Here is a 15,039-nt window from a genome sequence, read left to right as displayed (position 1 = left end):
TGATCCCCACAGTTCTCTCCATTTGCCTTCCAGTCTCTCTCCTTGTTGTACTAGCTACACGTTTGAAAGAAGAATTTGCAGTTCCTTTTTTGCCTTATTTACACTTAGTCTTTAACTCACTGCAGCCTGGGTGGTTTGTTTGTGTTTTTTTTGCCTTTACTCAACTTCCCCAGGGGAAAGGAGGGCATTAGAGACTCGTGGAAAGATTACACAGCATGGCGCAGTCACCAAGTTCTAAGCCAGTGCTTGTAGCAGATGATTTTAGAGAGGCATGTGAAGGCTAGATTGTGGAGGTCTTGCGTTTCCTTCTGGGGCTTCAAGGAACTTAGATTTTCATCTGTTCAGGCAAAGGAAGCCATTAAAGGGTAAGCAGAGGAACAGAGTGCCAGTCTCTACTTCTCTTTACTCACATTATATTTTCTGTGGCTGGTGCTGTCAGCAGTTGTAAAACTGGGAACTCTGCTAGGAAGCTGTCGTGGGCATTGTGTGAGGGAAGAACAGAGATTGGGAAGGTCTCCTATAATTCTGTGAGAATATGTATAAAAGTAGTTTGTGAAATATAAACATCTATAAAAATAGAAGGCACTCTGTGCTTTAGAAATGGTTTTGTAGTATAATTAGCATAGTAGAGTCTTACACTTTTTTCAATCTGAAGTTCAGATTAACTTACTCTGTTTTTGTCACCGAAGATTAGTTTGTCAGTATAACTGATGTCGTTGGCATTATCTCATTTGATGGCATTCCTGATACTAAGTCTGGTGCTACTTCTATATAGTGAACATAGATGATGTCTGTTAGACAGAAAATTTAGAATAGTGTCAATGTAATTACAGCTTCTTGTTTGTTGTATGATATTGCAATAAGCCTGATAATCCGATAAGCACCACAGTGCAGTCACACTGTCATTACTAACGTTGTTCACGTCTGTAATTTACATTATGACAGATGTGACTGTCAGATGAGGTTCTCCAAAGCTGAGAGGATTGTCTTGTAAGGTCTTCTACTCACGCTTCCTGACACCTTCTGGGAGCAGGCAACCAGCCATTCCAGCCGTCATACCAGCCAGGGAGCCCTTTCTCCTGACTATTGGGAAAGACAGTGGTTGACCATGTACTTTAATTTTATTGACCTCTTCCTCCACACTTTATCTTTATTTCCAAGTACTTCCTTTTCTGAAAGCTTTGCCCTTCGCATTTGCTTTTTCTATCGTTATTGTGAATTTTGTTAACTAGAAACTGAAATAATTTTGCTCTGAGAGAGTTTTTTTTTTTTAAAGAGAAATCTGAACCCGAGTTAGTTTCCTATGGTTTAAAATCTTATGAAGCTGTTTAGCATTTATATCTGCTGTCAAAATAAACCCAACTTTAAATATCTACCATATTTGCCAACATAAAAAATGGGCTAAGCTGATAGGAAAAGGGTACACAGTTGATTAGTCCAATATATTCATTTTAATGTGTATATGTGGAGGCCATATTTCATGTTCTATGTTAGTGTCTAGATTTTTTCTACTTAGTTATGTTTTAATTATTTTAGGGCCTCAGAATATTGAGGATGAAGTACAAGAACAAGTTCAGTCACTTCTTGATGAAACGGTGTATGCAGAACATGGTATGAATTTAAATCTATGTTTCATGCATTACTAAAATAATGGTTAATTACCTTAAATGACTTGGACATTATTTTGAAATTTAAATAATAGTTAAGTGGGCTTTTTAAAAAGCTACTGGAGGACAAGTATTTCTAAAATAACATTACACTCATTTTATTTTACCCCATTTTACTGTTAAGAGAATAAGCAAACAGAGACCAGTGATACATCAAGAACAAATACCTCAGCAGCTGGGAGGAGGGGAATAGAACAGAACCAAGCGAGCTGTAATGGGCCCTCCTGGAGCTGTCTTCAGCCCTCAAATTATACTGAATGCTTGGGTGGCCGCCAAAGCAAAAAAGGGGAAACTTTAAGTTATGTAGGTCACATTACTAGAGAAGAAGTAAGCATGCTATTTACTTAAAGAATCTAAAAAGTTTCTTATGTTAAGTTCTGTACAGAGAATATTAAATGATACTATAGAAACCAGTGTTTTTAAGATTTTATAAGACTGTTTCTTGAAGCATCTGTTGATAAAAGCACAGAATCTAACCCCAAAATGTAACAGAAGGATTTTGAAGAGGGCAGAACACATGGTATCCTGATACTTCCAGTGGTTTGGTGTGAGTTGAAGGTAGTCCTAGAGGAAAAAAAGTAATGTTTCTTAAAAACAAACAGAATTCCCTATCATTTAACTTGAGCTTTTGCAGGCCAGCTAAAGTATCTTACTCAGTCTTAGGTATTTGGGGGTTAAATGTAAAGCATCCCATCCAGCTCCATCTGTGCTCCTTCGGGGAGACCAGCTTTGGCTGCGTTGTAGGTTTTTGCCCTGGGCTGTTAGGAGTCTAGGAGCCTGTGTCCTTTTATTACCAGTTTCTTCTCAGCTAGAAAAGCTACTTCACCTGAGCATATCTGCCTGTATAAGCAAACGCAGGCTTTCCCTTCCTATATCTTTTTTTAATTTTTTATTTTAACCTAACACAAGGATTATGCAATCTCAATACATGATTGATTTCAGTATGTTGAGGTAAGTGCTGTGATGGTGAAACACGTGATGCTCTGTGGGGTTAGCAGAGGCTTCCTGGAGAAAATGACATACTGATTTAGGAGCTGGAGAATGGTGTAGTGCTTTGCCAGGCGAATGCTATGAGTAAAGAGTAATGCTTAAGCAAAGGGCATGGCATGTGTGAAAGTCCAGAGGTCAGAAGGGTCTGAACGGAGGTGGAGAGATGAAGGGAAAGGTATTTTTACTTGATTCTAAGAGGAGTTGGAACCATTGGAGGGTGTGAAGGAGTGTTGTGTATTCTGTCAGTGTGAAAAATAAGGTGAAGGAGATGTCAGCAGGGAGATCAGATGGGAGGTGGTACCGGTGACCCAAGTGAGTCGAGATGGTTGGTCAAACTAAATTTCACCAAAGGTTCCAAAGGTAGGGGAAGAAGGAAGTGAAGGATGTGGTAGACATTTATGTGGGTGGGTGCAGGATGCCAGACAGAAGAGAGAGGAAGCCAGGCTAGCACTGGATTGTGTTCCTTGGACCTCTTCTTTATCAAGACTTTCTCCTTAGAAGATCACAGGCCATGACTTTAAATATTATTTAAATATTAAATATTGCTTTTGAATATATATCTACAGCCCTCATCGTTCATCTAAGCCCCTGGATTGTCTAACTGCATATTCAAACATGGGATTGTCTAACCCATGTTTTATGGGTATCTCAGACTTAAAATGTTCCTAAAACTGAATTCTTGATTCCTCTCCAGCTCACAGCTCACCTGCTCACCTGCAGCAATGTTTTACTCTTATTCTAGTCTTTAATTAATGGTCTCCCTATCCACTTAGTTGCTTAAGCTAGCATCCTGGGAGTTTTCCTTGATTTCTCTCTCCTCTTCTCCCCTCATATGTAATCCATCAGCCAATCCCTTCAGCTTTGCCTCCAAAACGTATTTTGACTTCTGCCATGTGTCAGCTACCACCATCCCCTCTTCCCATCCACTTGGGCCCCTGTTTCCATCTTTGCTCCTCTGCACCCCCCGTTTGATGTGGCCGAGCCCACTGTGCCTTATCTGGGCCTGGTCTCTCTCTCTGTGGTCACTTTTCTCTAGCTCAACTGGCCTTCCCTTTTTTCTTGGTCATTTCCTGTCCCTACCGTGGGGCCCTTAACTTGCTCTCCCTTCTGTTAGTGTGTGCGTGTGTGTGTTCCAGTCTTCACATCTTATCAGACCAAACTTGGCCTCCCTGACACCGTCTCTAGAGTAGACTCTCTGTCCCTGTTATTCTGTATCTCACTGTCAGTTTTGGGTCCTGCGGTTGCATTTATAAGCTGTGTGGCTTTAGTCAAGTTCCTCGAGCCCCTCATCCTTCAAAGTGGGATAATTGCTACCTCATAGGGTTGGTGCAGCAGCAGCAGGAAGGCATGGCAGTGCCTCCGGTGAGGTCTAGCAAACTCTCAGCAGACTGTTTTCCTCACGGCAGGCTGTCCCTGGGCCGTGGAGACTCACAGACAGTGTACGGTGCTCAGTTGGTCTCCCTATGAGAGCAGGGGCTTCCATTGAGTAGATGGCTGAAAGAGCTCAGTCCCACTCACATAAAAACTGTAAAATTAGACTGAGTAAATGAGAGTAAGGGAAAAGGAACATGGCAAGAAGAAAAGAAGAAAAAGAGTTGTACGGTTAGTGACAGAAGAATTGGTGATTGGTTTGCTGAGAAGCAGAAAATCTCAAATGAGGAGAAACAAGATAGCAGGCTGTGATGAGGAGACAGAAGACAAAAAGTATCGACGGAAAAGGGCCTAGTAGTCCAGCAACACCTGAGAACATCACTGGGCCACACCAGAAGTAAAGTGACCAAGGGCTCTGTCCTGCAGTGTGGTGGGGGGTAGCTCCGTAGCAGTAGAAGTAGTAGTAGTGTTATTACTGGGATGATGATGGTACAAATATTAACGACAGCAGAAGCAGCACAGCAACAATAAAACCTAAATACTTACTATGGGCCAGGCTTTTTTCTACGTGCTTCAGTCCTCACAACAATGCTGTGAGTAGGTACTCTTAAATTTCTTTTTTATGGAAGAGAAATCTTAGGCACAGAGTCATTAAGTAACTCTCCCAGGGTCACACAGCTGGTCTAGGGACAGACCTAGATCTGGAGTCAGATATTCCAGATCGCACACTCCTAGAGCGATACTGCCCTGCACACCTGAGTCTAGTTCCCTTGAGTTCTCTCGTCTAAGGGCTGCACCCAGAGCATCCTCTGCTCGAGGCCATGGCAAGTTCCTACTGGGAGAATGTCTTGCACCACGATGACGAGCTAACCCATGTGGCAGTGGAGTTACGCGGCATGTCCAGTGTCTACACAAGAGAAGCAGAATGATTCAGTGTATCATGAACGTCTCAGAAGAGAAAATGAGCATCTTAGCATAACTTAAAGGCTAAACGTAGGAACCTTTAGAAGCAAACTGTAATGCAGCTGAACCAATGCGGATGACCGGGCATACGGTTTAGCTGGTGGCCTGATGTTCTTTGTAATAGAATATTTGCAGAGAGTTACTTAAGATTGTTACATGGAATTTTACGTCAGTTCTCAGTGGAAGGTCGCAAGGTGACCTTTCCTCTGACCTAGTGATAACTGAAGAGGCAAATATAGTAAGAATTCTGAATTCATTTCTTCACTTATTAAATATGTATTGAGAACTTCCTATGGCTAGTCATGGCCCCAGGGGCTGGGCATACATAGTCACCAAAATATGTGAGGTCCCTGTCCTTGGTGAGTTTATGTTCTAGTGTGAGAAGACCTGTTACCCCCTCGGGTGGACTAGCCCTTGGCCAGAGAGAGGACAGAGTTTCAGCATGTGCAGTGGCCCAGAAAAGGGGCGGGGCATGCCGAGCAGCTGAAGTGGGTATGTGGCAGCCTTTCAGTTGGGGCGTCTGTGTCTGTGTGGGCTGCTGCCTGGGGCCCTTGCTATAGGCCTGTGTCACTTTGTTCATTATCGTTGTTCAAGGAGAGGACCTGCACCAAGAACAGGATGCACCAGCAGGAGAACTGCAGCCCGAAGACGGTATCTTTGCAGGAAGTGATACAGATGACAGATATGAACCTGTGGGGACTGGAGCAGTGCATGAAGGTAGAACACAATTTTTTGGTTTCAGAATAAAACACAATAGGTAATTTGTAATTACGATTATTGAAGTTTTCTTAAACACCTTTAAAACCAATATTTAGCTTTTATCTAAAGTTTTTTTTTTAAGTTGAAGCTGAAAACTTCAGTTAAAATCAGTCTTTTCCCTAAAATAAATAGATATCCCAATTTTTAAATTCAAAATACGTTAGGGGAAATTCTAAGGATATATACATTTCTTATAGGATGTAAGTGAAATCCTTCAGCCCATTTACTTTTATTGTACTCTCCTTCCTAGAGTACGATTTGTTGTAAGAAATTCAAACAACGGATGAAATATTGACCTTGATAATCTATCACAGGCTCTTGTTCTAAAATAAACTCTATAACTACAGTGGGTAGAATACAGTTCATAGCCTAGGCATCGGCAAACTTTTTCTGTAAACGGCCGGCCGGTCAATATCTTAGGCTTTGCGAACCATGCAACCTCTGTCCCAGCTACTCATCTCTGCTACCACAGTGCAAAAGCAGCCCTGGACAATGCCTAATGGATAAGTGTAGCTGTGTTCCAGTAAAATTTTAATTAGAAAGTCAGGAGATAGGCCCAATGTAGACTACATATGGACCACAGTTTGCTGACATCTGTGTATATCAGTATTTTAAATTAAATGCTGGTTATTTAAATATCAGTTGAGTAGTTTACTTTGTATTATTTGCAATAGGCAAGTCAGAATTATTGCTATTCACTACTGACATATAGAAAAATTTTTATTCGTATACTTATTGCTCTGCTCTGCTTTAATGTGAGGCTACCATGATTATTTGGAGCCCTGCTGAAGTAAGTCCGCATGCTTTGTTCTTGTGGTATCTATTCTCTGTACTCTTTTCTTAAAGTAGTTCTTTAAAACCTTAGTGGTTTTAAGCCACAAGTTTTGTACTCTGACTGATTTTTGTCATTTTATTTAAAATATATAAATGATATCATTTTATACTTAAAATGAGTACTAAGGGAACCTTGTTTATTTAAGAGGGATGTTGTATTTCTAAAGAGTGATACAGGAAAACAAGCCTATGCTGAAACCAGGGGGAGTGGTTCATGGCACCAACACAAAGTGAACTGTTACATGATGCACCCTGCTGTGTAGTAATCGTCAGAGTCTGTAGGACCCATGTAACAACACAGCACCACCGGCCGCCGAGGGTCTAGACTGGAGGTGCCTGGTAGGGTTCAAGGGTTAGCTCAGCCTAAGTTGAGTTCAGAGAGCCGGACAGAATGGTAAGAAACAGGCGGTAGATCAGATCCGCAGCGCTAGTCAAGGTAGGAAGGTCTGGAGCCATAGGGTCGTGGATTCAGAGAGACAACCTCTTATGAACATGATCCACTAAGATGGGCTGGTATCCCACCACACCACTTCAGATCCTGGCTGCATTTTAGTATTCCCCGGGGAGCTTTTAAAAGAATTCCGGTGACCCACTCTGATCAAAGTGAATCAGAGTGTTTGGGGTACGCGGCCCTCAAAATGGACGATTATAAAAGCTCTCCAGGGGATACATAATTGCTGGCAGCCTTGAGCCCAGGTATGGTTCAGCTGTTTCCTGTCTCCTGGGCCTCCCCTCACTTCCTGCTCTGCTGTGTCTGCACGGGTTAAGGCTTGTGCTCAGAGCCAGTGGGAATCAGGCAGAACACACAGGACTCGTCCTGGCCACGTAAGAATTGAGAGGTCAGGTAGCCTCAGAAGATGCAGTTGGTAAATGGTTGCAAGGACTATTTTAAAGCATAAACATTATGGAAATGTTAAGTATGTCTACTTCTCACAATATCTAATATATTGGGGAACTACTTGAGAAGCAAACAGCTCCTAATTTATGAATGAATGTATTTCCAAAAGCTTATATTGATGCCTGTTGTTGAGGAAATGCACTTTTCCATAGAAATAACGTTAAAAGAGATGGTTTGGTTTCCACACGAACCTACAGAATTGTATATAGTGCATAATTTGGGGGAGAAAATGTAAGTTCAAAATGCTTTTGAACTTGTGTTTGATTCCAGTTCGATTGTGCATTGAAAATAGGCATTTACAGGGCTTCCCTGGTGGCGCAGTGGTTGAGAGTCCGCCTGCCGATGCAGGGGACACGGGTTCGTGCCCTGGTCTGGGAAGATCCCACGTGCCGTGGAGCGGCTGGGCCCGTGAGCCATGGCCGCTGAGCCTGCGCGTCCGGAGCCTGTGCTCCGCAGCAGGAGAGGCCACAACAGTGAGAGGCCCACGTACCACAAAAAAAAAAAAAAAAGAAAAGAAAAGAAAATAGGCATTTACAGACTAGCTTCTGAACTTTAGACCTTTAGTTATCATGCATATCATGATTTCTATGGGAAAAACTTTTCTAAGTTCTGAGTACGAATGCTGATGAAATGATTTCCACAATTCCCTGGAATCTCTTGCTGTTTCCCATCTTCAGCCAGGATAGCTCAGGAAGATTGACAGTTGCTCAGAATTTTGGTGTCCTAGATGCTGCTTACACAAAAAATTTCAGTTAAGACCCTCAAAGAATCTGAAACATAAGGCATTTGATATTTTTGAGGCTAGGAGTTATAGACTGGGAGTAGGAAGAAACACTTCTAAAAAGTTCATAAATTGAAGAAACCTTATTTTCTGACCTAAGTTTTAATTGGGACATAGATTCAGTTTGAACATAAAAGTTGCTTGTTAAAAGTCTTCAGAAATTAGGACTTCCCTGGTGGTGCAGTGGTTAAGAATCCGCCTGCCAGTGCAGGGGACATGGGTTCGAGCCCTGGTCCGGGAGGATCTGACGTGCCGTGAAGCAACTAAGCCTGTGTGCCACAACTACTGAGGCTGCCCTCTAGAGCCCGCGAGCACAACTACTGAGCCCTCGAGCCACAACTACTTAAACCCGCATGCCTAGAGCCCGTGCTCCGCAACAAGAGAAGCCACCGCAATGAGTAGCCTGCTCACCGCAGCGAAGAGCAGCCCCCACTCGCCGCAACTAGGGGAAGCCCGCGTGCAGCAACAAAGACCCAATGCAGCCAAAAAATAAATTAAAAAAAAAAAGTCTTCAGAAGTTAAAAATATTTACACTCCATGTGGCTGTTAAATAACAAGGGTCACATGAGTGGCAGCACTTTGCCATCAGCGGTATGTGGGTGAAGGTATCAACCCATTTACCTTTTAGCTCCCCAAACGTATAAAGGCTCTGGGTTCTTCCTTTGTGTTCTCGTGTGGAGACAATGCTTTTGCGCTAGAAAATGGCAGGAGTGTCTAGAAAATAGAACAGCACAGTGGAATGTGATGGGGACATAGTTTTGTCACCACGGTGTTACTCTGTCTAAATTTTTCTCCCTCTTTATCCCACGTTATAGTGTTTGTCAACCTCGTGGGGTTGTTAAGTGGATCATATAAGAGAATGTGTGCGACGTTTCTAAGCGTAGTTCTAGTGAAAGATAAAGTGTTTAGCAGACATTTAATTGATATTTTCATGTTTTATTTTAATAGTTATTTGCTTTCAAAATAAAATCAGTGATAAACATTCATTCAGAATATACATATACAATATATAAACATACCATTTTATGAAAGTAACAATATTTATTTAATGTTATTTTTTTCAGTAACTGAAGATAGCTACCATGTAGAAGAGACAGGTGAGATTTTAATTTAATACTGTTATTTTTTGCTTAGAATGAGTCTTTTCCTATAAAAGAGCATCATGAGAAAGATAACATTATTAATTTTAATATATTTTATATCAAATATCACAATACATAGTTAATAATCATTATATAATACATATTATATCACAGGTTTATATATGTGTGTGTATATGTATGTATGTATGTGCATACACACACACACACACACACACACATATATATGAATATAGTTTTTGTGCTTTTGAAAGTCTACTTCCTGAGGATAAATTCCCAGTAGTGGGATTATTAGGTCAAAAGATAATGTGGGAGTTTGGGATTAGCGGATACAAACTAGTATATATAGGATGGATAAAGAACAAGGTCCTACTGTAGAGCACAGGGAACTATATTCAATATCCTGTGATAAACCATAGTGGAAAAGAATACAAAAAAGAATGTATATATGTATAACTGAATCACTTTGCTGTACAGCAGAAATTAACACAACATTGTAAACCAGCTATATGTCAATAAAAATAAATAAATAAATAAAATAGGAAAAAAATGGACGGATAAGAGAACAAACGATACACTACTCTATACAAAGTAGTAACTAATAAGAACCTACTGTATAGCACAGGGAACTCTACTCAATACTCTGTAATGACCTATATGGGGAAAGAATCTAAAAAAAAGAGTGGATACATGTATACATATAACTGATTCACTTTGCTGTACAGCAGAAACTAACACAACATTGTATTGGGTTGGCCAGAAAGTTCGTTTGGGTTTTTTCATAAGATGTTACGGAAGAACCTGAACTATAAATCAACTCTACTGCAATAAAAATTAAGAAAAAAAAAGGTACTGTATAATTGCATGCTTTGTAGTCTTAAATTAGCAAGTGAGTGAATGGTCAAAATTGTGTATTGTCACATGTCACGTGTCCCCAGAAGGTATGACCACACTGGAGATGGACACACCCTCTTCCCATAAGCCTGTGCTGTTGGCCGGTTTTTCTTCCATTGTTGGAATAGATCCCTCTTTCTGTGCTTAAGGACCACAGGATATTGTTGGCTGGCATTTAGGACCTATATTATTTCAACAATAGGCACCTGTAAACACTAGAATTACATTGCGGTCTGGGGGTACTCAGGTGTTGAGTCCAAGTTACGGGCTGGGGATGTGTGTCCTCGCTCAGGCGCACTCAGGCAAGTGCCTGCTGGGTGCCTGGGAGGAGGGTCCACCTGCACTGCTCTCTGTGTCTCTGCCTCACTTTTTGTTTTGTGAATGTAGTTGAATTTGCATAAGCTAAATGAGAATATAGCTCCACGATTTTGTGGTGCAATTACACTGATGATGGAGACTTTCTTATTTACCTTGGTATTTGGCATTTAGCACAGTTAGTACCTGTTTGTTTCATGAATGAATGTAAGTTTGAGCATCATTTGATTTGATTTCTCTCTTTACTAGAAATTGTGCTTGTCTTGTTTTAACTATCAAGTGTAATCCTTTTCTGAGACATATTTGTAATTTCCTAATTGTTTCCTAATCCAGCCTACAGTCAGGATATGGGAGACATGATATATGAACAGGAAAATCCAGGTTTGTGATATATGTTTCTGTTTGAGGCAGTGGCCAGGGTCATTTTCAACCAAGGTTAATGATTCACTCTGATCCAACATAGAAATCTCTTTATAATACTCAGTCCTTTTTGGCTGCCCATATATTATATACATTCATGAATATAGTTTAATATTACATGAAGAAATGGGGGAAAAGGGGATGTGTTTTTCAGACCACTGTTGGGATTTTGATCTTTGTGGAGAGGATACTGGAAAGAATATTTGGAAATGAACGAGGCAGTATGATTTAGTGGAGCCAGACTGGGTACAAACCCTGCTCCTTCCTATCTTTGTGACTGGAGAGAAAACTATGGAATCTTATTCAGCTTACATTTTATTAAATAATGATAATACTGTCTACCCTACACATTTGTGAGGTTTAGAATTAATTTGTAAATGTTTTAGAATAGTGTCTAGCAATGTGTTTGGTTTGTTCAGATTTGTCAAAAATGTATGCTTTTTCTTTTTAGATTCCAGTGAACCAGTGGTAGATGATGCTGGAAGAATGGATCAAGAAGCAGGTATGGACATTTTCATTGGATGTTAAACATACTTCCGGCTCTATGGCTGCAATGCTCTGTTAACCTGGTGACTTTTCTTTCAATGGGTGAAAGACATAATTTTAACACCTAATATAAGACTTTTTGCTTTGCAACAAAATTAGATTATTCAAAGAATATCAGGTTTCATATTTCATCTCATCTACCACCACCTCACAACAAAAGAGGTTATTAATTCCTAATGTTTCTTTTGAATGTCTTGCTTTATGCCCATCTGAGGAATATTTTTGGTTTTTGACAATGCCTCAGCTTTATTTTATTTTATTTTATTTTTTAACGACTTTATGGGAGTGTAATTCCTTTACAATGGTGTGTTAGGTTCTGCTGTATAACAAAGTGAATCAGCTATACATATACATATAGCCCCATATCTCCTCCCTCTTGCATCTCCCGCCTTCCACCCTCCCTATCCCACCCTTCTAGGCGGTCACAAAGCACGGAGCTAACCTCCCTGTGCTATGCGGCTGCTTCCCACTAGCTATCTATTTTATGTTTGGTAGTGTGTATATGTCCATGCCACGCTCTCACTTTGTCCCAGCTTATCCTTCCCCCTCCCCGTGTCCTCAAGTCCATTCTCTATGTCTGTGTCTGTATTCCTGTCCTACCCATAGGTTCTACAGAACCTTTTTTTTTAGATTCCATATATATGTGTTAGCATATGGTATTTGTTTTTCTCTTTCTGACTAACTTCACTCTGTTTGACAGTCTCTAGGTCCATCCACCTCACTACAAATAACTCAAATTCGTTTGTTTTTATGGCTGAGTAATATTGCATTGTATATATATGCCACATCTTCTTTATCCATTCATCTGTCGATGGACCCTTAGGTTGCTTCCATGTCCTGGCTATTGTAAATAGAGCTGCAATGAACAAAATGGTACATGACTCTTTTTGAATTATGTTTCTCTCAGGGTATATATGCCCAGTAGTGGGATTGCTGGGTCGTATGGTAGTTCTATTTAGCTTTTTAAGGAACCTCCACACTGTTCTCCATAGTGGCTGTATCAATTTACATTCCCATCAACAGTGCAAGAGGGTTCCCTTTTCTCCACACCCTCTCCAGCATTTATTGTTTGTAGATTTTTTTTTTTTCTTTGGCGGTACGCGGGCCTCTCTCGTTGCGGAGCACAGGCTCCGGACGCGCAGGCTCAGCAGCCATGGCTCACGGGCCCAGCCGCTCCGTGGCATGTGGGATCTTCCTGGACCGGGGCACGAACCCATATCCCCTGCATCGGCAGGCGGACTCTCAACCACCGCGCCACCAGGGACGCCCAGGGGTAGAGTAATCTTGGTTGTATGTTTTTCCCTTTCATCACTTTAAATATGTCCTGCTACACCCTTCTGGCTTGCAGAGTTTCTGCTGAGAAGTCAGCTGTTAACCAATGGGGATTGATTAATATGTGTCTTGCCGTGTTTCTCACTGGATTTATCCTGTATGGGACTCTCTGTGCTTCCTGGAGTTGATTGACTATTTCCTTCCCCATATTAGGGAAGTTTTCAACTGTAATCTCTTGAGATATTTTCTCAGTCCCTTTCTTTTTCTCTTCTTCTTCTGGGACCCCTATTATTCGAATGTTAGTGCGTTTAATGTTGTCCCAGAGGTCTCTGAGACTGTCCTCATTGCTTTTCATTCTTTTTTCTTTATTCTGCTCTGCAGTAGTTATTTCCACTATTTTATCTTCCAGGTCACTTATCCATTTTTCTGCCTCAGTTATTCTGTTATTGATACCTTCTAGAGAATTTTTAATTTCATTTATTGTGTTGTTCATCATTGTTTGTTTGGTCTTTTAGTTCTTCTAGATCCTTGTTAAACGTTTCTTGTATCTTCTTCATTCTATTTCCAGGATTGTGGATCATCTTTACTATCATTACTCTGAATTCTTTTTCAGATAGACTGCCTATTTCTGGTTCATTTGTTTTGTCTGGTGGGTTTTCATTTTGCTCCTTCATCTACTGTGTATTTCTCTGTCTTCTCATTTTGCTTAACTTAACTGCATTTGGGGTCTCCTTTTCACAGGCTGCAGGTTCGTAGTTCCTGTTTTTTTTGGTGTCTGCCCCCAGTGGGTAAGGTTGGATCAGTGGGTTGTTTAGGTTTCCTGGTGGAGGGGACTGGTGCCTGTGTTCTGGTGGATGAGGCTGGATCTTGTCCTTCTGGTGGACAGAACTACGTCCGGTGGTGTGTTTTGGGGTGTCTGTGACCTTATTATGATTTTAGGCAACCTCTCTGCTGATGGATGGGGTTGTGTTCCTCTCTTGCTAGTTGATTGACACGGGGTGTCCAGCACTGTAGCTTGCTGGTCGTTGAGTGGAGCTGGGTCTTAGCGTTGCAATGGAGATCTCTGGGAGAGCTTTCCCTGTTTGACATTACATCGGCCCGGGAGGTTTCTGGTGGACCAATGTCCTGAACTCGGCTTTTCCACGTAAGAGGCTTAGGCCTGCCACCCGCCCTGAGCACCAAGAACCCGTCAGCCACATGGCTCAGAAGAAAAGGGAGAAAAAAAAATAAAGAAAGAAAAAATAAAATAAATAAAGTTATTAAAATAAAAACATATTTTAAAAAATTAAAAAGTAATTTAAAAAAAGAAAAGAAAGAAAGAAAGAAGAGAAGAAGCAAACCAATAAACAAATCCACCAATGATAACAAACACTAAAAGCTATACTAAAAAAACCGACAGACAGAACCTTAGGAGAAATGGTAAAAGCAAAGCTATACAGACAAAATCACACAAAGAAGCATACACATACACACTCACAAAAAGTGAAAAAGGAAAGAAAACTATAAAAAAAAAGGAAGAGGACAACCAAATCAGTAAACAAATCTATCAATGATAATAAACTCTAAATACTAAAGTAAGATAAACATAAAACCGGAAGCAAATTAGATGCTGAAAGCAAACCCCAAGTCTCCAGTTGCTGCCAAAGTCCACTGCCTCAATTTTGGGATGATTCGTTGTCTATTCAGGTATTCCACAGATGCAGTGTTCATCAAGTTGATTGTGGAGATTTAATCTGCTGCTCCTGAGGCTCCTGGGAGAAATTTCCCTTTCTCTTCTTTGTTCGCACAGCTTCCGGGGTTCAGCTTTGGATCTGGCCCTGCCTCTGTGTGTAGGTCATCTGAGGGCGTCTGTTCTTTGCTCAGACAGGATGGAGTTAAAGGAGCAGCTGATTTGGGGCCTGTGGCTAACTCAGTCCAGGGAGAGGGAGGGGTACAGATGCGGGGCGAGCCTGCAGCGGCAGAGGCCAGCATAACGTTGCAGCATCCTTGCAGCAGCCTGAGGTGCGCCATGAGTTCTCCCGGGGAAGTAGTCCCTGGATCACGGGACCTTGGCAGTGGCGGGCTACTCAGCTCCCGGGACGGGAGGTGTGGATAGTGACCTGTGCTTGCACATAGACTTTTTGGTGGCGGCAGCAGCAGCCTTAGCGTTTCATGCCCATCTCTGGGGTCCACGCTGATAGCCGTGGCTCACGCCCATCTCTGGAGCTCGTTTAGGTGGTTCTCTGAATC

General features: G+C 41.4%; 1 protein-coding gene across 1 annotated transcript in view; it reads left to right on the top strand.

The window, feature by feature from the left end:
- Positions 1-15,039, top strand: part of ASPH (aspartate beta-hydroxylase) — a 209,831-nt gene that overhangs the window by 65,971 nt on the left and 128,821 nt on the right. The window contains exons 6-10 of the mRNA XM_065895024.1: positions 1,537-1,611; positions 5,586-5,708; positions 9,328-9,360; positions 10,897-10,953; positions 11,444-11,494. Of these exons, the coding sequence (XP_065751096.1) occupies positions 1,537-1,611; positions 5,586-5,708; positions 9,328-9,360; positions 10,897-10,953; positions 11,444-11,494 (339 nt within the window). The remainder of the gene's footprint in view (positions 1-1,536; positions 1,612-5,585; positions 5,709-9,327; positions 9,361-10,896; positions 10,954-11,443; positions 11,495-15,039) is intronic.

This window comes from Phocoena phocoena, chromosome 17 (genome assembly GCF_963924675.1).
Source record: "Phocoena phocoena chromosome 17, mPhoPho1.1, whole genome shotgun sequence".
Lineage (NCBI taxonomy): Eukaryota > Metazoa > Chordata > Mammalia > Artiodactyla > Phocoenidae > Phocoena > Phocoena phocoena.
This window is presented reverse-complemented; position numbering and strand designations above follow the sequence as displayed.